General features: G+C 40.6%; 2 protein-coding genes and 3 non-coding genes across 10 annotated transcripts; 1 reads left to right on the forward strand and 4 right to left on the reverse strand.

The window, feature by feature from the left end:
• Nucleotides 1-6,545: 6,545 nt before the first annotated feature.
• On the forward strand, nucleotides 6,546-10,674 carry b3gnt7 (UDP-GlcNAc:betaGal beta-1,3-N-acetylglucosaminyltransferase 7). The gene is made up of 2 exons (XM_041039521.1): nucleotides 6,546-6,805; nucleotides 8,241-10,674. Coding segments are annotated over exons 1-2 (1,257 nt in total). The 5' UTR covers nucleotides 6,546-6,803; the 3' UTR covers nucleotides 9,496-10,674.
• Nucleotides 10,675-17,179: 6,505 nt separating this feature from the next.
• On the reverse strand, nucleotides 17,180-25,706 carry ncl (nucleolin). 6 transcript variants are annotated; one of them, XM_041040453.1, is made up of 16 exons: nucleotides 25,559-25,706; nucleotides 24,398-24,496; nucleotides 24,191-24,311; nucleotides 23,522-23,625; nucleotides 22,859-22,871; nucleotides 22,618-22,767; nucleotides 22,281-22,367; nucleotides 21,971-22,094; nucleotides 21,332-21,468; nucleotides 21,046-21,172; nucleotides 20,585-20,721; nucleotides 19,867-19,996; nucleotides 19,304-19,446; nucleotides 18,914-19,040; nucleotides 18,233-18,519; nucleotides 17,180-17,932 (listed from the first exon to the last, which is right to left on the reverse strand). In XM_041040453.1, the coding sequence occupies exons 1-16, from the start codon at nucleotides 25,574-25,576 to the stop codon at nucleotides 17,868-17,870; spliced, it is 1,869 nt and encodes a 622-aa protein (XP_040896387.1). In that variant the 5' UTR covers nucleotides 25,577-25,706; the 3' UTR covers nucleotides 17,180-17,867. The 6 variants fall into 6 exon arrangements, with proteins under 6 accessions (XP_040896387.1, XP_040896386.1, XP_040896384.1 ...); XM_041040452.1 differs by having other exon boundaries at nucleotides 22,859-22,874; XM_041040450.1 differs by having other exon boundaries at nucleotides 22,281-22,364; nucleotides 22,859-23,119; nucleotides 23,521-23,625.
• On the reverse strand, nucleotides 19,623-19,756 carry LOC121183986. The gene has a single exon (XR_005894259.1). It is a non-coding gene; the product is annotated as a small nucleolar RNA SNORA75 (small nucleolar RNA).
• LOC121183988 lies at nucleotides 22,173-22,239 on the reverse strand. The gene has a single exon (XR_005894261.1). It is a non-coding gene; the product is annotated as a small nucleolar RNA SNORD82 (small nucleolar RNA).
• Nucleotides 23,221-23,358, reverse strand: LOC121183976. The gene has a single exon (XR_005894249.1). It is a non-coding gene; the product is annotated as a small nucleolar RNA SNORA57 (small nucleolar RNA).
• Nucleotides 25,707-25,714: the final 8 nt, after the last annotated feature.

Below are 25,714 nucleotides of genomic sequence, written 5' to 3' on the forward strand. Positions count from 1 at the left end.
CAAGAGATGACATATTCAGCAATTAATATTGCGGAGGCTGTCAGTGAGCAGCAGCACAATGTGAGGAAACGGGCTGCACATGAAACACTGACGCACTTGCAGCCAGGTGGCTGTGTAACCCCGAGCTCGAACCACATTGGTACTCTCCAGCTGCAGCAGCGACTAAGAGGAAGCTCCTGCTTTCTTTCAAAACAAAATTGTGGATAAAGATTAGGGGACGGGCTTTACAGATATGGAAAAATACAGTTAATGTGGCTCTTTTTCTAAGGCTGTTGTATCTATCTAGTCTTCAGAACTCTTAAGAACCCTGTAGATTTCAGGTTTACTTCTTTCTTTTTGTCTAATTGCGAGTTGAGACATTAGGGGCCTTTAAGTGGGTCTGTCTTACTAACTAATTTTGAGGCTCTGTTTTGGATAAGGTCCCTTTCAGTATCCCAGACCAAGTAGTATTCTGTCATTAAAAAACTGTACAAATTGTGTAGAAGGAACAGTCAATAAACACAACAAAGACATTGTCATGTATTTTCATTTCTTTAAAGAAAATGAATAGAAGTGGATTTCCACCACATCCTCATATATCTACAGCCAATCTGGTGAGAGAGGGGCATCTCTGAAGAGCCCAGAGTGTCATCAGGATCACTGGCACCCTTTTCAGATGTGTTTATCAGCAGACAACCATGTGGACGACTGATAAAAGGTGACGCCAACCAAGTAGAGACAGTCTCTCTGTCTCCTGAACCTCCTGTTTCCTCTTGACCACTACTTTTGAACAGATAGATCAAAATGACCCCCCCATAGCTGCCCTTTTGTCGTAAACACCTGAAGCTGTGTGCCTTTCCTTTCAGGCCATGTTTGGTAGTTTTGGTAAGTGCACCAAACTCAGTAAAAGACAAGACACTTGCCACAAAAACCCAGTGGAACGCCCATTACATATATTTAGATACTGCCAAAAGCACTGAAAGTTAAAGGTCAAAGAGGCCACTCATTAAAGAGACTAAAGTCTAAAGCATATTTGGAATCCTCCTTTTACATTTTTGACCTTCTCAGGAATGTCCTCTCAAAGTGCCCATTAACCTTTACCATGAATGCAGCTACACTTTTTCTCTATGTACACTAGTGCAAAGCCAAACTGTGGAACATTTTGTAGTATGTGGTAAATGGCAGTTTGAGGCTGCTGGTTCTTCAGCAGGAGGGGAATACAAGACTAATCACAATCACAGATGACAGCTGAATCAGTTTAACAGCAAGCCACGCTAGTCGCCTTCCTCTGGGCTTGTCTGCACGCAGCGAGGGAGACTTATTGTGGACGACACCAACGTTTCTCAAACTGAGCGTGACAGTTGGTTTTCGACATTAAAGAGCAGATGACAAAACAGTCTCAACTCATGAGCCACTCATTTGCTTGTTGTGGTGCTTTTGACCTGATCAAGTCTTTCCTCGCATAAAACCAAAAAATACTGTTTAAAACTTTTCAGATAAAGTATTAATCATATTTTGGCGTCACTTTTTGAGGTGTGTTTTAAAGGGTCCGGGGGGCAGTAATTGGACCATTACGGCCTGGCATATCACAATGAAGCAAAATAGATGCTACACTAGAGGAAAGGCTAAGTTTGATAGCTCATGCTAGGCCTTGAAAACAGCAGTTGAGAAAACAACCTGGTCAACAGGTGTGGAAAAGTGAGAGTGGACCTTGAGATAGTTCTGTCAATTTCTCTAATTGCTCGGGATGCTGTGGTATACTAATCACTCAAGGACAACACCAGGTTTCCCAAAATAACATCATGTAAATCATTGACATCATTCTTGTGACTTTGCCTGTGGGAGACTTAAGTAGGCCTAAATCAGTAATGTATTTCAAACACAACAGGAAGGTGTGTCAGCACTACCAAAGTCAGAAAGGCATGCTGAAAAAAAAACTATTCTTGAGCAAGAAGGGGTGTTTCAGATTGTGCTGTGTAGCTGAGTGCTGGTAACCTTACTAGAGCACTTGACTAAACCAATAGGGGCCTCTGGGTGTTTCTAAAGGAAGCAGGTGTTTACCTATAACCACAGGAACATTCATAATACAGCCTGATCACATCTCTTTTGTTCTAACAGCCTTGTCGGAGAGGAATATCCTTGGTTGACAGCCTAGTGGAAAAGGAGGGAAAGGAAAAAATCCTTTCAAGTCACTTTTTCTACCCCAACTGTAAATTCTTTCATGGTGACTAAGGAATCAGAAGCCAGGGGCCCTTACTTATCAAAAGGAGAAGAGACAGGTGAATTTTCTGAGGTTCATTCATTCCACTTAGACAGTTGTCAGAGAGTTGGACAGAACAAAGGTAATCCTCACCCAAGCCCCTCAGGTGTGCTAAACCCAACAGGTGATTACCCAATAAGATTTCCCCTGAGCCACAAGTAGCAGCAAGGTTTTCCATCTCTTATTAACAGTGTTTTTCTTACTACCCCCCAACCCTCCAAGCCCCAGCTCACCTTGACTTTCTTATTGTTGCATAAGCTACAATAAAAAGGTGAAAAGGAGCCACTGAATATAAAATGATCATGCATGGAGTGACGGAGGGAGGGCCAAGTGTGACAAGGGTGGGTCAAATTATGTCGTTTTGTCTGCTGAGGACAAAGATTTCACAACTCGGCCACCATTTCCCAGCATACAGGTGCTCATTTATCAAAGGACTGAGAGGTTGCATAAGATAAGGAAACAATTCCATAAAATATGTAATTATAATCATAAATGTAATCTTGGTCTTGATCATTAGACTTCTGTTGGAAGAGCAATGTCTCTTAATCTTCCCTATTAAATCACATTTTTCAGGGATGAAATACACTTCTATTGTTATGACTACCGCTGCCTGTCCAGGAACACGAGGGAGAGAACCCAAGTGCAGGCACTACCAGGCAGGAAGTCCTTCAACAAAACACAGAGATGTCCATAGGGACCAAGCTCAGGCAAAAATCAACACAAAAAAACTGAGGCAAGAACAGGTACAAACTTGGGCATAACAACAGCAAGAACAGACTAGGGCATGACAACAGACAAACACAGACCCCAGGACAAGAACTGAAAAAGGGGCGCAACAAGGCTTATATACACAGGGCTAATAGGCAACAGGTGAATCACATAAGCTCTTAAGTGATTGATGAGGGCAGACAATCAAATACAAGACAAAGAAAGGAACAGATACACAAGGCTACATAGCTACAAAATATAACAGGAAATGCAGGACCAGGAACAGAAACACAAGTAAGAGGATTTCAAACAAAACAAGACATAATGAACAAATCGAGAACCAAAACAAGAGTAAAATGACTTAAATGAATGACTCAACAAATTTGGAGTCGGTACCTGCCATAAACAGGAAATAGAGAACATACTCAAGAAACAGAAACAATAATAGCCATAAAAATTTAACAACAATCCAAAAAGAACTCCAAAACTCACCCAGGGTCTGGGTTAGAATAAGTCATTTAAGGTTGTCAGTTACACAATATTCCCCTCCAGGCGCGTTTGAAGCTATATTTAAAAAATACTTGACTACGAGTTGACTTTTCAACTCGTCCAGGACTAATTTTTTAAGTTAAGCATTAAAAATCAACGAATATGCAGTAACAAAGGTCATATCTTGACACAAATCATGTTACAATGAGTCACTGTGTTCACAGTTTGTCCCCACTGGACATTTGCCCCTGTCACACAACAGTTGACAATATGTTGCCTTTCCAGCAAAAGGTAAAGATGACTGTGGTAAAGGGACAGCGGTGTCCATCACCACTTCATTCCTCTACAGCTCTTGTGGAGTGCAAATCCACAGAGAGGGAAAAAAAATCAAAACGGGAAAAAACACCGCCAGCAGGCAACAGGATGCACATGGCCCTGAGAAGGATAGCTGGCTGTATCCAGGAAATGGAGAGAGAAGGAGAGGAAGGAGAGATTTTGGATCGCAGCTGTGTTCAAACTGAAAAATTCCTGTTTTGAAGCACAGAGAGACACCAGACCATAAAGAGGCGGAAGAACATAGTTTGCCACAGCAAGGGTTAAGTGCAGTTGTGGCGGTGACAGCTGTGCAATCAGCATTTTAGCCATCACCAGTACTCATTTTGTTTTTAAGTTGAGCAACCATAAGAGTTAAAGTTAAATCAAGTTTTTCCATGACTCATCTGTAGGTGATAAGGCACAACAGTAGCTTTATTCTTTCTCAGACTGTATCACTTCAGAGAAAACATAACTCTTGCTTTGCTTTCGGTTTCAATAATTGCAGGAAAGACTTGCATGTCATCTTGAAAGTACTATTCGTCAAACAACGACTGACAACAGACTGACTTCTGTTTGCAACTGAAGCCGGAATATGAATGTGAGATCAATATGCCCCTTTTATCGGCCAGGTCAGGTAGCTGAAATCCTTAGTCACACATGGCTGTGAAAGGCTGGTGAGCCGATTAAAAAAAAAGAAAAAACGGTGGAGTTTTATCTCTGACAGCTCATTAACACCAGGAGTTCTTGCTGACGTCAGTAGCATACCGGAAAGTTCTCTGTATGGACTGAATAATATCACTAATAGTTTAGCAAATCATTATGGTACAGTTAGCTATTTTAAACCGTTCCCTGAAGGCCAATATTAGAAGCCCATGGTTTATTTAACCTAAGAAATTCTTAATGCCACATCCTCCAAGTTTCCCTTGTGCAAACATAGAGAAATGACACACACTCAAATTTACACATCAATTCTTCCTTTGTGTTAGATGTTTAAAGAGCTTCAGTGTTCATGTTGTGTCCTTTTACACTCATGACAGGCCTTTCAATCCAATGTGGTTTGGTCACTTTATATATTTACCTCTACTTAAAGCCATATTTATCAAATTTTGTTTTCTAGAGAGTGTAGCACAAATGAGCTGAAGGATGTGTGGTCATAACCATATCCTTGCTTTTTATGGCAAATTTGTCAGCAAACAATTGCCTACTTACACATTCATCTGAAAGACATGGGGCAACATTAGCATTCACTTGGATTCATGTTTCTGGCCACCTAATGAACATCAGTCATCAAGTATTCATTTGCTGTTTTGCTCTGTTTTGGCTTCCACCATCTTTCTGTGTGCTCTGTACAATATAGTACCTTCAGAGATTATTTTATTTGAAATAGGCAAGGGGTTTGGAAAGCAAGTCAGGCTTAACTGTACATCAAATGGGACAAAAAAAGAGCTAAAAGAGGCTAAAAAGGTAATGCATATGGAGCAGCAGAGGTGAGTGTTAATTGGCAAGTCCTCTGTCCTGAGTGACCATATAGGTCGTTTGTCCCCACCCTCTGATACGACCCACTGGAGCGTCTCCTGAAATAGCGCCCCTAAAGTGGCAGGTGTACAGGATCTTGATCATAGTTAAAATAATGGAAAAGGATCATGGTGTGAAAGTTAAAATTTGGGTTAAAACCACCTCCTTGCACAGGTGACCAAGGGGCTTGTTCTTTTACAGGACAGTGTTGTAAGTAATGGTGGCAACAGTATATTGCTATTTAACAAAGTCATCTGTTGTTATACATTGGCTGTGTGGTTCACTGCTAAATGTAGGACAAGTACTGTTGTTGTGTTGTCTTTGTGTTGTGAATCTGGTGTAACATAAGTGGAGACTGGACAATAACAAAACAGTATTTATGGTTTCAAAAGGCATTTCCTCAGGCCTTCCACACTGTATGAAAAGAAGGTAAGGTTCTTCTTACATAATCAGTTTTGTGTTTGTTGATTGGTTTTTACACGTGAACATGTCTGGAACAGCAAGGTAAAATGTTAACAGTGGTGGACGGTAACTAAACACATTCCCTCAACTACAACAGGCAGCTTAAGTATCGGTACTTGTACTTTCAGCTCCACCAAAATGAACCTAAAATTATCTTAAGGTTTAGTAATCAGTTACTTTACAGGAGATTTTACAGATAAAATACATAATTAGCTTATAAAATATGAAACATTGTCATTGACACACATTCATGTCACCAATCTAATAATATAGTATGATAATCTAACGGAAATGGTCCTTTTTCAGTAAGCACTTTTTCTTTTGATGCTTAAAGGACATTTTGCTGAAAATGATTCTGTGCTTGAAGTAAAAACTGGCATTTCACCTTTTTATAAAACAGGAAGAAGCAGTTCACTGAAGCAGTTCCCTGAGGGGGGGTGCGTCAACACAGGATATTTTACAGTGTTATATGCAAACATTGAGCTCTTAATGTCTCCGCGGCTTTTTGGAAGCTGAAGTTGAGTTTGTAGTGAAGTGAAAGTTTGCAAATACGTTAGAGCTCAAAAATGACGTTCAGTTAAGAACCTGCGCTAGAACAAAATTACATTAGGTTGTTTCATCCCACAAACTTTAGAGATGTAGAAGAAAGAAAAGAAATGCACGCTGTCTGTGGGGCGATCGTCTTGTCTTAGAGGAGCATTGTGCTTGTGTAAACGACGAGCTCCTGCCTCCCTGTTCATTGATCATCCGAGTCGTGTGTGCGTGCGCGTGCGTGTGAATGTGGTCTGCGTAACTGCTGCAGAGCTTTTAAAGCGGATCTCAGCGAGGGAGTGAGAGCAGCCCACAGCAGCGCAGGTTGCGCGGCACACATCTACATCACCGGAAAAAGACACCTTCAAGATCCTCTGTTTGCAGCAAGACTATTTGGATGGAAAGGATTATTTTCTTATTTTACCCGAAAGCCGAGGAGATATTAAGTCAAGCAACGTTTTTTTTAATGCTCCCCCGATAATCAACACTCTTCATCCATTGCCTCAAAGAAAACCTTCTCGGATCGTCGAAAGCATTAGAGAAAATGTAAGTGGTACTTTTCATTAAGTTTTCATCACCTCATGCTACATTGCTATCTTTTTTTTTTAATCTAACAGTTTCCATCCTCTTTTGTTTGGTTGAGTGTCCATCCAAAGGTAGAGAATAACTTCAGATATTATAACTGTTAGTGAAGTCACTCATCAAGATTTTAACTTAAAAAAATAATAAATACTTGGAATGAATCTTGCAGTTAAGTGAAAATTGTGCAGACTCTGCTGAAATAACTAATTTTAGGAAGAACAAGAAAGTCCAGAACGAATGATCAGGCACATTCTTTTAAATCAAGTGTGGTAACCTATCATTCCTTTGTTTCAAGTTGTGACTGTTTCTGACTGATAGACTGAATTTCTCTAAGATGACTAATTTCGACACGGTGGCTTTGTCTGGTGCCAGAATCGACTTGGATTCACCTTGTTTGTTTCCTGGAGGGAAAAAACTCTCCTTCAAAAGTAGAGGGGCCCTCTCCCCCACCCGCGGGAGTGTCTCTGGGGTCGTGAATGTACGAGCCCTGGCATGACATGATGGAAATTTGAGAATCTGAAGTGCAGGGGTTACTTCACTTTCCAAGTACATTCCACAGATTCTTCCAGAAGTGACAATGGTTAAATAAAAATTGAAAAAAGGTTTTATTTTCTCCGACTGTGATAATGTTAAAAACTAAGGGAACTACATATATCTTCTGCATGTGACTTGTTTTAGGGGAAAACATAATGGTCACACTGCTACAACTAAAGGGGATAGATAGGGAAGAAACATTTACATTTTAGATGTAGTATCCTCTATTTTTTTCTTTTTCTTTTTTTTATGACCCATTATACTCTCTGTATGCAAAAGCTACAAACAAAGAGCACCTTGCAATCATATTTATATAATAACATTCCCTTAGGCTGTTCTGTGACTGCAAATATATCTCTGGAGATCATGTAAACATTTGGGAACCCATTATGTTGACAGTCTGTGCTTTACTGGCTATACATCAAACTGCAAACATTCCAGTGTGTGTAATGTAAATGGGCTTTCACCTGCAAGGGATCATTTATCATGTATTAGACATGTATTAGAATTTTTGTTCACACTTGTTTTTTAAACATCAAACTTAATAAAATAAGAACACAGTAAACATACCCAATGGTATCATTGAAAAAAATCGGGGTGATTAGGTGGCTTTGGGGTGTGTTTTTACTCCCAGACCTATCGCCGTTAAACTAGTGAAACTAGTTAAACTAATGAGGGTGAATAAATAAGCCCACTGTTCCATATTTTGAGTAACTTGTAGGAACAGACACTATGTGGATGTGAACTCCCTCAAAACAGGGCGTCATGATATTAATAAAACAATTCAGTATTTAGCTCTCTTTCAATCCAAGAAATGTGTTTGGGTTACATATTTCTGACATCTGTGATCTTTATCTTTACCCAGGATGAACATCAGAGATCGCTGGAGGCTGTACAAGAAGGTGAGTGTCATGTTTTTCCTGGCCGTGGTGGCGCTGACTGTTGTCCAGAGAGGGAGCATCAATATGGGGGCTCCCTTCGAACTCGAGAGGCAGGCTCGCATGGATATCTCTGAGGAAGTGGAGCCTGGAGCTGCTCTGGCAGGGAAAAGGGACTCAAATGTGAAGATAAAAGGCTTCTGGAAAGCCAGTAAACAGCAGTCACAGCCTAAAACCAGGGCCCCCACTCAGGAGCCCAGAATCACTAAAAGCAGCAGCCCCAGAACCTGGGATATAACCAGCTCCAACTGTAGCTCCAACCTCAACCTCTCCAACCAGGACTGGTTCAGAAGCCTGGAGGGCAATTTCAAGCAGTTCATGCTTTATCGACACTGCCGTTACTTCCCCATACTCCTCAACCACCCAGAGAGGTGCACAGGAGAGATAGATTTGCTCATGGTAATTAAATCAGTGGCCACCCAGCATGACCGCAGGGAGGTCATCCGAAAAACCTGGGGCAAAGAACAGGTGCTGAATGGCAAAAGGATAAAGACTCTCTTCCTTCTTGGTAAACCGTCCAATGAGGCAGAGAGAGCGAACCATCAGAAGCTTGTGGAGTACGAGGACTACATCTATGGGGATATCCTCCAGTGGGATTTCTTGGATAGTTTCTTCAACCTCACACTTAAAGAGACTCACTTCCTCAAGTGGTTCAACACTTACTGTCCCAGTGTGCGATACGTCTTTAAGGGGGACGATGATGTATTTGTCAATGTGGAGAACATCTTTGAGTACCTGGAAAGCAGCAACCATAAGAAGAACCTGTTTGTGGGGGATGTGATTTTCAAGGCTAAGCCCATTCGTAAAAAAGAAAACAAGTACTACATACCCCAAGCTCTGTATGATAAGACGCTGTATCCTCCATATGCTGGTGGAGGGGGTTTTCTGATGGATGGGACCCTGACAAGGAGGCTTCACTCGGTCGCCAACACCCTGGAGCTCTACCCAATTGATGATGTCTTCTTGGGAATGTGTCTGGAGGCGCTTCAGGTCACTCCTATAAAACACAATGCCTTTAAGACGTTTGGCTTGGTGAAAAATAAAGCCAGTAAGTTGAACCGAGAACCTTGTTTCTTTAAGAGCATGATTGTGGTGCACAAGCTGCTTCCACAGGAACTCACGCACATGTGGCATCTGGTTAACAGTGACCTGGTCTGTGCACAGAAAGTGGAGATCCTATAGCTTGACGAGAACACCAGGTAAGGACAGCACCAACAAGCTGAGCTACACCTTGGTGGATGCCAACAGGAAGTACAGTGCAACATATGAGAGTCGAATGCAAACTTTCCAGTAATATCTCCTTTATGTGGAGAGGGACCAATACAATATTTGAATTTCCTGCTTCTGTGCAGTACTGCCAGCTTTGGAGGCCAAGTAAATTATAGTTTTTTCTTTCTTTTTTTTTTTTTTTTTTTTTTTGTTTGTTTGTTTTTTAAGATTTTCCCAGAGCTGTGTATTTATATTGGCATCTGGAAGGACTCACACTGTAAGCATGCAGATTCAGAGAAATCAGTCAAAGTTGGTGTGCTTCATCAGTGAGCACACTAAGGAGGACATTTACTTGCTCTGCAATTACAGACTTTATATACTTTTGCATAATAATCTGTTGTGGGCACTGGTGCAAAACATTTAATGGGTAGCATACAAACACCCTCCTCTTCCTCTCTTCTATGGCCAACACCTATTCCTCCCATTTGTCTTGCTTCCTGCATTGGCTTCTCTTGCACCAGTTTGGCATGCTGCAGTGGCTTCAGATAGCTTCAAGAAAGAGAAAACAACAACTCTCTCTACCTCAGCGATTTGGTCAAAAAACTCTTAACTCTTAAAACTCTCTTTAATAATTGGTGACCTTTTCTGCTTAAATATATCCATGATACCATTATCTGCATATATAGTACACGTTCTTAAAGAATGATTTGAATCACATTTTGGATCATAAAGGTCCTTGCACTCTTTATTTTGGAATGTGATGAACTTGATCTGGGCTTCTACGAATCCTATACTACTGGAAACCTTTTTTAAAAAACATGTCTAAACTTATTACATGTTTGCTGTCCATTGATTTGAATGTGCTGATATACTTGACATGAATTTGGTAGAGGTTTGTACTATGACACTGTGAACTAAAACTATTGCCGGTACGAGCATATGACATGTTAAGTTAATTGCCCCCCAACAAAAGGGGGAAAATGTGGGGTTCTTATGTTTTATTTAAAGCAACAAATGAGCATATTAATAGGATGTTCAATGATTATAAAGCTGAATATTGTGGGTATAGTGGGTGATGATTATATCTGGGTGATGTAAATATATGTAAAAATCAAAATGTACATAGAATGTCATTTGTAAATAAACGTCTTGACAATACAGTTGTCTTTGGAAATCTGTCCTACATTGGCTGTTTTTGTGTTAGGCCTTATCAGCATCGAACATCTATGTGAAAATCCATATCAGGTCACCCAACAATAGTGTCCAGTGTTGACATACGGGTATCAGTTACACAACTAAACAGTAACAACAACATACATGTTTAAACAACCTTGAAAGTAATAATGCTGTACAATATGAACAATATGTGAAGTGTTCATTTGATCAGTGCTCAGCACCTTAGCCCGAGATTATGTCCTGTTGTCTACCCAACAGTAACAAAATAACAAACTGTCACTTGTGTATAATTTTAAGTTTGAACATAAAAGATTTCTGCATTATAGAGTTTACAGAACATTTATGATACTAGAGCCAAACTTGATAAAGAATCTCAAAAGACATATGATACAACTTTCTCCAGTAATGTTTTGTTATGTGGTCTGGAAAATATTTCTTCAGCCCACAATCGATTTTGCATTTATTTTCAGAGAGTAACTGTACAGGCTCCTGTCTTGGTGTGACATTTCATACTGTTTATGTTAAGTGTCGCTGTCAAATATTCTGTGACTTTTCACCAAGTAGAAGTGTTGAGACTGATACTGCCAGTTCACAGTGAAGATATTGTTTAGAGCTTTAAGTTGGCCCAAAAATACAAAGAGGGCATCGCAAAACAAAATAAATACCTTCCTGTTGTTCTTCACAATCTCTTTCAGGACAAAGACAAGAAAGCTGCAGAGAAACAGGATCCTTTCTGTATTGTGTTTCATGAGGGGTGCACTCGCCAATACAGAAGCATAGCTTAATAAGGTTTATCTCTTTCAACTTTCCTCTGTTAAAAACAGTGTACAGTGATAGGGAGTCAAACGTATTGTGAAAGTGAGCTGAATTATCTCTAGTTGTACACTAATTGTACACTGATCAGTGTGGCTCATGCAATATGACCTGACAGAGAATGTACCGATCATCTGAGAAAGTTTAACAAAACAGACAAAACAAGTGAGCACAGCAATTTATTAGCAGCTTTAACTCCCTGGTTCTAATTTCCTCTGTTGGGGATTCGAGGGCCGGTGGTGCAGATACTGGCATCATGGGGGTGAGAATAACAGGTGAAAAATAAGTTGTTGTTAGAAGTGAATTCTTCTCTTATATTGCTGCATTCAAAGAAACTGAAACTACACAAGGATGTTACTGCATGGGAAGGAAATTGTACTTTCATTTTGAAAGTGGCGAGCAAATTCAAAATTGGCAATGGCAGAAAAGTCTTTGAATTTTGGGCATCCTTACCAGACACAGTGTAATACAAGGTCAATAAGGCAGTCCAACCAACGTCGTGCTTAACTTTTTTGAACCATTGCAAAGTTGATATCTAATTCAACAGCCTTCTGAACTAACTAATCTTAACACCCAAAAATTACCTCAGAGATGCGGCAATAAAAGGATTCTCAGAGAAACCTCCATTTTGAGATGTAAATAACAGGGATGAAAATTACTATTTGAGGTTCACTTTGCACTTACTCTGAGCAGTTCCTGTGTGTGTGTTCATATGAAACTACAGTAAACAAATGAAGGTTAAAAAAGGTTCATCAGGATGTGCTACGTTTTATGGTAGGAAGTCATAGTTTTAATGGTTATTGCTCAATTGTGTGCGGCATGTGTCTCTGCAACACTAAGAGTGGTTGCCCAAATATACATACAATACCAGTCAAAAGTTTGGACACACCTTCTCATTCAATGGTTTTTCTTTATTTTTATTACTTTCTACATCGAAGATTCACTCTGAAGACATCAAAACTATGAAGGAACACATATGGAATTATGTAGTAAACAAAAAACTGTTAAACCAACCAGAATATGTTTTATGTTTTAGATTCTTCGAAGTAGCCACCTTTGCTTTGATGACAGCTTTGCACACTCTTGGCATTCTCTCAAACAGTTTCATGAGTCCAGGCAGTCACCTGGAATGGTTTTCCAACTGTCTTGAAGGAGGTCCCAGAGGTGCTGAGCACTTGTTGGCTGTTTTGCCTTCACTCTCCAGTCCAACTCATCCCAAACCATCTCAACTGGGTTTAGGTCAGGTGATTGTGGAGACCAGGTCATCTGACGCAGCACTCCATCACTCTCCTTCTTGGTCAACTAGCCCTCACATAGCCTGGAGGTGTGTTTGGGGTCATTGTCCTGTTGAAAAACAAATGATGGTCCAACTAAGCGCAAACCAGATGGGATGGCGTGTCGCTGCAGAATATGCTGTGGCAGCCATGCTGGTTGTGTGCTTTGAATTTAGAATAAATCACCAACAGTGTCACACCATCACACCTCGCCCATGCTTCACAGTGGGGAACCACACATGTAGAAACCATCCGCTCACTTTTTCTGCGTCTCACAAAGACACGGCGGGTGGAATAAAAAATCTCAAATTTGGACTCATCAGACCAAAGTACAGATTTCCACTGCTCTAATGTCCATTTCTTGAGTTTCTTGGCCCAAACAACTCTCTTTTTCTTGTTGTTCTTCCTCAGCAGTGGCTTCTTTGCAATTCAGCCATGAAGGCCTGATTCACGCAGTCTCCTCTGAACAGTTGATGTTGAGATGTGTCTGCTACCTGAACTCTGTGAAGCATTTATGTGGGCTCTAATCTGAGGTGCTGTTAATTTGTGGTTTCTGAGGTTGGTAACTCTGATGAACTTATCCTCTGTAGCAGAAGTAACTCTTGGTCTTCCTTTCCTGTGGCTGTCCTCGTGAGAGCCAGTTTCATCATAGCGTTTGATGGTTTTTGCAACTGCACTTGAGGATAAATTTAATTAAAGTTTTTGAAATCTTCCGGATTGACTGATCTTCATGTCTTAAAGTAATGATGGACTGTCATTTCTCTTTACTTAGCTGAGTGCTGAGCTTAACTGTGTACAAACCCTACTTCTGCAAAACACAACTGATGGTCTCAAACACATTAAGAAAGCAAGAAATTTAACAAATTAACTCTTGACAAGGCACACCTGTTAATTGAAAACCATTCCAGGTGACTGCCTCATGAAACTGATTGAGAGAATGCCAAGAGTGCAAAGCTGTCATCAAAGCAAAGGTGGCTACTTCAAGAATCTAAAATATAAAACATATTCTGGTTGGTTTAACACTTTTTTGTTAACTACATAATTCCATATGTGTTCCTTCATAGTTTTGATGTCTTCAGAATGAATCTACAATGTAGAAAGTAATAAAAATATGTGTCCAAACTTTTGACTGGTGATATATATATAAAAAACACATGAAATGTGAACGCTCATTCAGCCAAAGTGAGGGGGGAAAAACAACCACCAGCCAAAACTGACCATTATCTAGTGTAAATGTCCCACTTAGGTGATGATATCTGAGTGTATGTCAGACACACCCAGCTTTCTAACCAGCCTGCAGACCAGGAACTGCATATTTGTTGACACTAATTGGATGAAGCTTTAGATGTCAGTTTGGTCAGTGGGTCAGCTGGAAGGGGCTGCAAGCTTTCACACTAGCCCTTGATTTTCTTCAAAGGACTCCAGACCACCATCATTTGCATGGCTAAAAATGGGAATGTTGTGGCTTGAGGTAAAAAAAATAAGAAAAAGAAAAAGAAAAACATCACTCAAGTCTGCTGAATACAGCCTTATCATCTAATCTCATACAGCATGCAGTACTAATTATTAGAAATCATGTATATGGTACATTAGTACTAAATGCAATTTTCCATTAAATAAAAATAGTTTAATGGATGAATAATGAAAAAATTCAAGCAACTTACATCCTATGTTAAAAATCATTTGGAAACACCAAGATTGAGGGGCTAAATAATCACCATAAATATCATTTTAAAAAATGTAAATGAGAAAGGATGAGCAGGAACATCATTCATTACAAATTAATGAAAAGGTTGTGTCCAATATAGAGCTTAATGGTAAAAAAATAAAAACAACTTAATATTACCAGCCAGCTGCAGTTAAAGGTATAGTTTGACATTTTGGGAAATACAAAGATGTAGTTTCTTGCTGAGAGTGGCATCAATCTTCTACAAGCTACAACAAGATATAGTGAGTTAATTAGTGAACTTTAGAAGTGCAGGTTGGTGGGTTTGGTTTCTCTCAGATAGAGACAGGCCATTGGTTTACCATTTTGAGTCTTTGTGCTAAGCTACGCTAACAGAGTGCTTGCTAATTAATTATTATTTGTTTGTTTGTTTAATCTGTACAAAAAGCAAGGTTGCATTTTTACTGTGGGTTGTGTGACTATTTCTTGGCTGGGTGCAGTTTAGCTAAAAACAAACAAACATAAAAACAAGATATACCATGTTAGTGAGTGAGTTTTGAACAGAGCCAAGCTAACTCTTTCCCCCCCATTTCCAATTTTTTTTTTTTTTTTTGCTAAACTAAGCTAACCAACTGCTGCCTCTCGCTACATATTTATTTTACAGACATGAAAATGCTATCAATCCTTTTATCTAAGTCTGCAGGAAAGCAGATAAGTGTGTGTACAGTGTGTTTGCCAAAATGTGGAACTATTTTTTTTTTCAGATGGGTGAAATGACAAACTATACCATAATACCTTTTGTTACCCCATACTGCTTTCCTGCATCACTGACCACAAGAAGAGTGAGTCAGTTGAAGAGTCAGTTCTGTCAGCAAAGATCACATATGCAGCGCTCTAAGAAAATAAATCATTATTTGTATGCCCACTCAGCAGATAAAGACACAGCAGCCCCTCACTCCTGGAAAACAGGTTGAGGCAATGTGACTTCATAGTACAGCCCTGCTATAGGACACCATGTACCTGACAAAGATCCATTGTGAACAGTATTCTGAGCAGTATACTCCCATTTAAAGAGGGCCCTTTTTTGACCAGCCACTAAACAAATGAGATTAAGTATCAATCTCTGGTCTTTCCACTTCACAATGCCTTACTGACTCTAGAAAACTGGAGGGTAAACCAGAGGGTATATTATTAGCACCCTCACCTTTCTCAATCATCACCATGATGTAAAAATATTCACAGAGCTTTCTTTCAGCAACTACCTGCAAGTCCTGTTTTTCTATTACTGGTTGCATGTAGAGTGACTCAGCTAGAGCTAGATATCAAAGCTCTAGAACAGAACATAGAGCCAAATCCTATCAAAGCTCTACTGTATGTTGATGTGGATAAATGTGTTTAATAAGAAGAATACACACAAAAAAAAGAAAAACAGCAGGAAAGGAGAGGTGACACAGCAATATGAAATTGAGCTGAACTGAAAACCGCACTCAAAGATGAACTCAGAGATAGAATTGAAAGCACACAGGTCATTCTAGACGGCTGACATAACGCCACAGAGAAAAGCGAGCACGACCTCTGTCACTGTTCAAGGCGGGGGGCAACGAATCTCTAAAAGGAGGTATTCAGTGGTGCCATCATCAGTGCCTCCCGCCCAGGCACCTTCAGGAACAAAGGTCCCTGTTCAGCATACTGCTGTCCCCTGTCTGGTAGTGTCACTGATAACAGACACCCAGCAGCTGAGGGTCAGTCCTCTTACCAGCGACAAATCAGAAAGCAGTAACAGTGTACTGCTACTGGAGATTGCAGTCTGCATGCCTAAGCATACCTTTACAATTACAATGACTCTCAGTCTAACGTTTGAGGGGCTGATATGGCTGCTGACAAATGCCAAAGCCTTTATCATTATTTACATGAGGTGTGATTTGCCTTTCAACTACCTATTCAGTTACAGGCAACTAACAAAACATCTGTAAGAGCCCTTGCATGCTTGCTGATTTTTCAGTGTAACAACTTCATGAAAATTTCAAAACTGTTGCCTGTGTCCACAGTCACCCCACTATCTGTAAGATTTGAATAGGCAAAGTTCCACTAACAAATCTGCATGTAACAGCCTTTAGAGTCAGCATTTGGAGATGTGTAGGAGACATTTGCTCTGAAATGGCAAGATGACATGAACCATTATAGCTGTTCTTATGTTGAACTCATGACTGCTAGTGCTTAATTTAGTATTACTGGCATTCAGGCACTCTGAATGCATTTCCTCCCTGGCCATTGTCAGAGGTGTCAGACAAAAAGGCTACCTGATGGACACTGCCACCTAGTGGACAAAGTCTGCCATCCATCAGCTATCTTCAGTTTATCTAATACACACCTGTCCATTCCCATTTATGCCACGTGTGTTGGATATTGTTATAAATAACTTTCAACATAATGCAATACAATTCAACAGCACCGTAAATTAAAGTCTCCATAATTACTATCCTTGACTGTCTTGACAACAGATCTGGACAAGCTTCATAAAGGTAGAATTTATTACAGTGACATTGGATTGCATTGCATTAGATCCAGAGATGTATTAAATAATGCAGGAACTCAGTAAATGTACCATGCTTTACAACTGTGTCAAACATTGACTGAAACTATTGTTGTCAGAGAATAATTTAAAGCTGTGTGACCCTGCTGATACTTCATTCAATGCTCAGATTGATGAGTGCAATGAGGGCAGACATTTAAAAATCACCACCTACGAGGTTTTATTCAATCACATGAAAATCTTGAGATTCTTGAGAGGCATGGGAAAAAATTAATCAATGCACTACAAATATTTTATGTTACATAGATAACGTCATTTATCCTCTGACTCAAACGGACTGTGCCCCACTGAACACGACATGAACATCTTTGCCATATTCTTAACACCCAGCTGTCAAATCTATCAAAATCTGCTTTGCACATTACAGTAAAACATGGCACCTAAAGCAAACTAAATGACAAACAAAATAAAAACAAAACACATGGATACAAGTGTATTTTTTTTTTTTACAAAAGGTAAAATTAAATCATACAAACTGCTTAAATTTACACAATGTATCTGACAAAGACGCGCATATTTTTCACAGCAAACTTGTTTGCCAGACCCATTCAATTTTACTCCTTCAGAAAAGCAAGTAAGCTAATGAGGGCAAGAGGTGCAGGTTTGCATTTGGGACATTCAGTACTCACATGTAGTACTTGAGCTGAGGAAAAAAAAAAAGTACCAGTCTGGCACACAAGGGTGGGAGGTTGAAGGATCTAAATAGAGGGCTAAAATGCCCATTAACAGTTAAATATATATCAATGACGCTTTCTGGAATGTCCAAAAGCTCTGAAAATTGATGAAACCAGAGTCCATTCGAAAAGTAAAATAGACTAAGGATTTAGTCCTCAAACTTGATTTTCTTCCCCTGGGGTTTGGCTCCAAATCCACCGCCGCCTCTTCCACCTAAAATTAAAAACACAGACAAGTCAGTTTACCAGCCAACAGCACCAGGCATGCAAAAAATATCCAGAATATTCTGCTTTAAGCCTGAAGAGAAAGATTTCCGTTTTCGCAAAATAACATCAAAGTCTCTTGCCATGAACAGATAGTAAGGTCATTGATATCAGCCCCATAACTTTTGCTTGAGGTGTTCTGATCATCCCTTTTCAAACAATATTTAATAACCTCTTTATACTTACAGATCTGACCTAATACTTTTTAATCACTGTTTTGTGGTTATGTGCATAAGTTAAGTTCCTTTACCTCCAAAGCCTCCACGGAAGCCGCCTCCGCGTCCACCTCCACGAGGGCCTCCCCTTCCTCCTCTACCACCACCGCGACCGCCAAATCCACCAAAACCGCCGCGACCTCCTCTGCCCCCGCCGCGGCCACCAAATCCACCACCACCACCTCGGCCTCCACGGAAGCCGCCTTCACCCTTGGGCTTGGCATAGTCCAGGGTCACCTTGCTACCATCGATCTCACCGTCCTCCATTGCCTCCTTAGCTGCCTTGCAGTCGTCCTCGTTGTCGAAGTCCACAAAGCCAAAGCTGCAGGGCGAGACAGAGGGCTTACTTATCCTTCATCAAAAGCAAGGTGGAAACTTCAGAATGGATTTTAGACACCAAAAACAGGAATTCCTACTAACAATGTGTGTCCTGAAGCTTGACTGAAAAAGTCATTAATTTAAATAATCAAGTTAATTTTGAAACTGAGACTCAAGTGTGATTGGCTTTCACAATACTTTAAGTTCCAATCAGCCATTTTAACGTGTTGCTTTTGTTTCACATCAGACATGGGCAACTTCCACTAAGGAAGCTGCCTGTTTAACTGTGGGTTTGCTCTGCTTCTCATGCGAATCTGCACACTGTCACTAGTGGACAGAGCAGTGCTCACAAGAAGTGTGAACAACCAGGAGGACGATCTACAACTCCACAGACTTACCCTTTTGATGAGCCTGTGTCTCTGTCTGTGACTATCCTGGCTGCCACAGCACCCTCAAACGCATCTTTCAGAGTTTGATCTGTTGTGTCCTCAGAGAGACCCTTGACGAACAGGGTTTTTGTTGGACCTGGGCAAAGAGAAGCCATCAGTTAATCTGCAACTGTAAGGGCTTGATTTGATTTTTATCCAATACAAACATTATTTGGACCAATACAAATGCCTCAATGAGCAAAAGTCTTATGCACAGACCAGATCAGTACTTGACTATCTTTGAATCTTCACAGAATTTCAGGAGGTCAAGTTTTCATCAAATCTGGTCAAGTCAATTTGGGATAATACCCAAACACAGACCACTGTTCAGTTTTACATCAGTAAAGTTTGAAAAAGTACCTGTGTTTCCTCTTCCTCCATCTCTGCCACCGCTGTTCTGGCTGTATTCCAGTCGGATCAACCGGCCTTCGATGTCTGTGTTGTTGAGGTTTTCCAAAGCTTCCTTAGCATCATCTGTGCTCTCAAACTCCACAAAAGCAAAACTAAGGAAAGAAGCATAATATTAGGAAAGGCCAAAAAAAATAAAAGCTGGAAAAGCATTTGACCATGGTAGAACTTCTCTTGTTTACCAAAGCAGGTGATATCAAAAACATGAAAGTGCAAAACATACTCCTTGCCGATCTAATCTTTTTAAATAATTCCTCAATTAGACATTTCTACTTGTTGCACAGCAGACATAGGCAACACCCATATGAGTCTAGGGCAAACCTGTTCTAACTGTGCACTGGCTCTGCTTCTCGTGCGAATCCATTCAGAATCATGGGTAAGATTAAGAGGAGCTCATGAGAAGGTGTAGCAATATGAAATTTAATGCTACAGTTGATGAGGATGAAAGTCCTTCTTGGACTTAAAACAATGTTTTACCAGTTAATACAGTGGCCAGATGCAACACGGCTACTTACCCTTTGGCTCTGCCATCTTTCTGTGGAATCCTTATAGACACAGCCTTCTCAAATGTAGATTGTAAGACTTCCTCTGTGGCACTGAAGGCAAGATTATTCACCACCAGTGTTTTACTGGCTGCTCCTGCCACTACAGGAAAAGCAAGAAGGAGACTAGAGTGAGACAAATATGAAGATAAAGTGGCATTTTGCTTCATCTCTGGTTTTGGATCAGATCTGGACTTGACCATGTTGAAGATCTACTCATGTCTGGATCAAGTCTGGCCACATTTAAATAAAGGTTCTTAAAAGATTAAATGAGAGCCTCAACTGCAAGTGACTACAAGCTCAGACCTTTGTAGTCAACATACTAATAATAATAGTTTTAGATTTATTAGCTTTGTTTGGAGGAAAATTAAGACCTTCTATTGCATGATACAGTTGAGTCAGTGATCCAGCTGCTAATACAAACTTTTAAATACAGCTTCTAAGTTACCAATGTACCTGTAGGAGCTGTTTCATACTAATTTCAAGTGGCCCATGCCTGCCTAATGTCTAACAATGATCTGAACGACATCTTGCTGCTAATAAGCAATATGATTTGACTGGTACATTCTACTCCTATAAACATGGAGCAATTGATTACAAACAACACAGACAACCTTTTATCAGTCAAGTCTCAGACAGATTCAATACCAATGCAGCTGTAATTGCTTTACAAAATATTTGATGATTTTACCTGCCACCTTTGCCCCTTTCTGACTCTTTTCTCCAACATAATCAACCATGATGGACCTCCCCTGTACATCAGCTCCCTGGGCTTCCTCCAGCATCTTCTCTGCTTCAGCCTCAGTTTGAAACTCTATGTAGGCAATGCTGTCAATGAAAAGGGGAACATTACTTGACTAGAACAACCTGCATATGGATGGCAATTTTGAGTATGAAGAAATAAAACTAGATGTTTGTATTCTACAATGGCAGCTTATAAAACTGTGATGAAAAGTGGTAGACAACTGATTTCTCACATCTATAGCCTAAAGGCAAGTCAGTGTGCTACACTGTCTAGGATTAACATCTATGTGTTAGCTTATAGGATTCAAGCTGAGTTTTCTTGTACTTTCTTGTGGCTCTCCCTTGCAGTGTCACAGAGGCAAAAACACAGCAGAAAAAAATGAAAGTTACATTCTGGCTTGTTCTTACCCTCTGTTTGAACCATTCTGGCCTGGAGGTAACCTTACATCAACCGCAGCTTCAAAGACTTCCCTCAGGTCATCAGCCGTCGCAGAGAAGGGAAGGTTTTTTACAAACAGTGTCCGTGCATCCCTCTCTGTGGGACAAATGTCCATGTCAGCATGAGTGTCAGGACCTTTCTTTCAATCTTTGAGGAAATGTTTAATATGCCAAAGCTGACTGCCTGGAAATGCATCACTTTTTTAACTTTTCAACTTTACCAGATGTGTGTAGGGACTCTGATCATGTCATTTACCTTTCTTGCCCTCCTGTGAGCTGTCTTTGCTGCGGGCCTTGTCCAACTTCAACTCCTGACCCATGATTTTTTTGCCGTTGAGCTCCAGTGCCTTCTGCATGTCCTCCTCAGAGGCAAAATCCACATAACCAAATTTCCTGTTGAGGCAAGTCATGGAAGAACAATTAGACATTCTTACTTTACAAAAAAAAGGAAGCCCCAAGAATTTATTTAAAGCAGAGACTCAAAGATCCATGACTTGGGCTGCATCTGCAGATCTTTTTCCACTTCTTACTGGAATTGTTTATGGATATTGAAATGTCAATGTTACTGCCAAAGTGTCTATTTTGAATTAAGCTATGAAAAAAGTATTAAAATTTAAGATTTTTAAATGTAAATGAAACTGTACAGGTATTTAGTTTCCTTGGGTGACATCAGAGCTGATGGTGGACAGTGGAGATGCTGGCCTACTTTAACACAACAGCCTTCAAAAGTCACAGATCCACACTTAATACAAATCCACACTTCCTAACAACAGCATTGCATCTGTACCTGTATTTGACAAATTCCTGAGTTTAGGTGTTGGAATTAATATCAAGTTGGAGTGATACACTTTTAGTAGTTTTCCAATATTTATGCACTTTTTTAATGATTGCTTACTTGGATGCTCCTAATCGGACATCAGCCACCTCAAGGCTGTTCTTGGAGAAGAATTTCCTCAAGGATGATTTGATTTCTTCAAAGTCTTTATTGGAGTTCAAGTTTCCAACAAACAGACAGAACCCTGGGAAATGGGAGAGTAAAGTTTCACAGAGGTTTATTTTTTGTGTAAAATGCTCTTAATTCATCAAATCCACTGTATCAGATTCAGAATAATAAGGTGACATCACAAATCAGTATTAAGTCCCTTGTTGATCATCATTATCAAATGCTGAAATTGAACTGATGGGGCCAATGCTTTTGTTCTTACCTTCACCCTCTGACTTTGCCTTTTTGGCAGGAGGTGTTCCCTTCTTGCTCTCTGCCTTCCTCTTTGCAGGGGTCAGTGGAGCTTCTGCTGAGATACAAAACGGCACATTTTAATTCACAGATAGTCACCCAGCAAATAAAGAGAAAGAACAGGCAAACAGTCTTAAAACTGTGGGAGTGAAGGCTCTACCGCAGCTGTGCTACATGGGTCATTTAATACTGTTGATCTCATTTTAGAAAACACCAACCAACAGACTGTGGAGATGTGTAATTACTATCTTGATTTAGCAAATTTTGGCAGATGGCCTACATTCAATTTTTCCAGCGATAAAACTCACCCTCTTCTTCCTCATCATCATCATCTTCGTCGTCGTCGTCGTCATCATCATCTTCATCATCCTCTGACTCCTCCTTGGCCTTGACCATGCCTGCCTTCTTTGCCTTGGTGGCTGGTGGAGCTGGAGTGGTATCCATCTCCTCTTCAGAGTCTGAAAAGCAGACATTGTTAAGAGTTCTTCAGATGGTCATTGTGACAACCTTCAGAGGCTACTTCACATGAAACAAAAGGTTAAGTCTTACCATCTTCATCATCGTCGTCATCATCATCAGATTCCTCCTCTTTAACAGGTTCGGTTTTCACAGCTTGTTTGGCTGCAGGTTTGGCTGGAGTAGCCTTCTTGGGAGGTGGTGCCTCTTCTTCTGAATCTTCATCGTCGTCGTCATCGTCTTCATCAGAGGACTCCTTTGCAAGCTGGGCCTTCACTGGGGGCTTGGCAGCAGCTTTAGCAGCAGGCTTGGCTGCTTTTTTGGGTGGTGGGGCCTCTTCTTCTGACTCATCATCTAAACACAACACACACATTTAAAAACGTGAATTTCAACAAAAAGTACATGGCATACAAGGCAAAACCACTTTAGACTCCACCAAAAGCCATTAAAGGCAAGAATGTCACAGCGATTGAGGATAGAACCGGCAGACGATAACACACACCGGTACCGAAGACATAGCGCTGCATTCACTTTTCCTCCGTACATAACACACATGAGTACTTAACAACCACATGTATGCCAAGAAATAGAGGGTATGTATTCATTTGAACGTAAAACTATTTCATTTTAAGTCGATTAAACAGCACAAGGCTAGGCTAGCCTTGTGTCTTTCAAGCTGTAAAAGTAAATGCAAACTGGTTTAACAAAAAAGGAAACTTCTATTTCTACAGTCAACATTAGGCTGAAGGGCTTACCATCATCATCATCATCATCATCAGATTCCTCAGCCTTTGCAGGGGCTGCCTTGGGTTTAGCAGGGGTCTTCTTTGGTGGGGGGGCCTCCTCTTCAGACTCCTCCTCTATAGGTTGAGTGACAAAGGACAAGACTTAATCACACATTTTTACAGTAACTTCGATGACATAAGACAAATCTGTGGTCACTGGCAATACACAAAATGTGCTATCTGACCCGACTGGGACCCTAGTAGGTACTTTAGTTGAATATGCATGTCAGGCTGCTCTATTTGAATATGATATGGGTGGAAATGTGCCATTATAATGTTAACAGTTTAGAAAATATACCAAAAGCTTGCGCATTAGAGTGTGATTATCTCTGGTTTAGCATTTGAGTATAAAACTAGAGCTGCAGCCTTATGTCTAACATTCAGCCTACAGCTTTCCCACTCGAGTTTAACCCGCGAGTCCTACATTTCGGCTGACTCATGTCAGAACTTCTCACCAGCAGGTGTGGTAGTACTGAGCACAAATTATACTGGTTCACTTTCATGATATGAAACTCATTCAAGGGTCATGTGACATGCAAAATCCCCATGTTAGTGAAGCAGCTCCACTCCTGAAAATCTCTAAAAAAATTTTTTATCCTTATAACCAGTTGTTGGAAATTTGTCAAATTTCACTACTTACCTGAATCATCGTCGTCGTCATCGTCATCTTCACTTTCTGCCTTTTTGGCAGCTGTGCCATTTTTAACGACTGGGGTAGCTTTAGCTGGCGTGGCTTTCTTTACCACTTTAGGTGGAGGGGTCTAATTTAAAAAAAAAAAAGACAATTTTATAAAGTCCACTTTATAAAGTACTTTCGATGTGCAAAAATACCCACAAACCCACATACCTCTTCTTCCTCATCACTGCTGTCCTCTTCACTGGATTCCTCCACTTCTTTAGGGGGTGGGGGGGCCTTTTTCTTCTGAACTGCTGGCTTGTTTGCCGCCTGCAAAATGATGGATAAAATTACACAAAACCACTAAATAATGAATTGTGCTAGCACAAGAACAGGTTTAACTACAAAATAAAATCCAAAGGTATGGTGCTACAGGCATGCTTCTTCAGCATGCTTGCTGAGGTCCGGGGAGGGGGGGGGGGCACCATGTGGTGCTTCAAAGTGAACACCACTACCCCCACTTTTACCAAAACTTATTTTAGAAGATTTATACATTTTATTAATTATTTTACGTGGCCGCATGGACCAGGTTTTGTGAAAGCTTACTGTGTGGACGGTCAGCTCGTTTTGGTTTTTCACCTCGTGTGCCACTCAGAGCAAGCGCACAACCCACGTGGAGCTCAGGAGGTGGGGAAGCTAGCGTGCTGGCCGATTTTTACCCTTTGCAAACGGTTTTTTAAAGCACGCGGTGAAAAAGAGCAACAGACTCTGATTCTACTAACTATTAACGCCAATTAATGAGGAAACATCGTGATTCATAATTCAATATTCACTAACTTGAAGGGAATAGACTTAAGCTCTTGTATTTAGACTGTTAGCCGTCATGCTAGTGCTAACAGTTAACCAACTATATGTTAGCTAATGCATTACAAACCTTTCGGGTCTTCCAGTATTTACCTACATATAGTTGGTATTAGTTCATTTCATGCATCCTCTCTTCTACGTACCTCTAAACTCCGTGCTTAAGTCGAGAGCGCGCATGAATGCCATTTTGAGTAGACGGTTAGCGTTAGCAGGCCAGAAAACCATCAGCAAGGAACAAACATGGCTGATCTCGACCGAGAAGAAACGTTTAGCACGAATGCGTTTTCTCCCACACTGTTTCGACCAAGCAGATAAGTGCGGAAACGGTGTAATAAAAAAAACAAAAAAACAACAACAACAGAAAGGACAAGCTGCGGTACACGGGGAGACATTTTCCACCGGTGTCAGTTTCCCCTTTCCCCACACACGCAGTAACTTCTCCGTTAAGGCCTCGCGCGGAAACACAGCTTCATTTCTATCAAGAAACCAACACACTTTCACGGTAAAATAGATATCATTTGGTCTTACCTTTGCTAACTTCACCATGGTGTTGTCGTGTGTTTCAGTGAAACACAATGAACTGGACGTTTGGAAACGACTAACGAAACGGCTAACACATGCACGTGGCTCAGCCGACTCTGTGGGACATTGGACAGGAAAGACAGTTGAGCCGGAGACGAGCTC

Source organism: Toxotes jaculatrix, chromosome 6 (genome assembly GCF_017976425.1).
Source record: "Toxotes jaculatrix isolate fToxJac2 chromosome 6, fToxJac2.pri, whole genome shotgun sequence".
Taxonomy (NCBI): domain Eukaryota; kingdom Metazoa; phylum Chordata; class Actinopteri; family Toxotidae; genus Toxotes; species Toxotes jaculatrix.

What these genes read in the sequence shown, in the direction of transcription:
- ncl (XM_041040449.1), bottom strand. An exon ending in GGCAAAGTCAGAGGGTGAAG is followed by an intron (nt 22,095 to 22,280) that starts GTAAGAACAAAA and finishes CCCATTTCCCAG; the next exon opens with GGTTCTGTCTGTTTGTTGGA. An exon ending in TGGAGGAAGAGGAAACACAG is followed by an intron (nt 19,041 to 19,303) that starts GTACTTTTTCAA and finishes CTCTTTGCCCAG; the next exon opens with GTCCAACAAAAACCCTGTTC.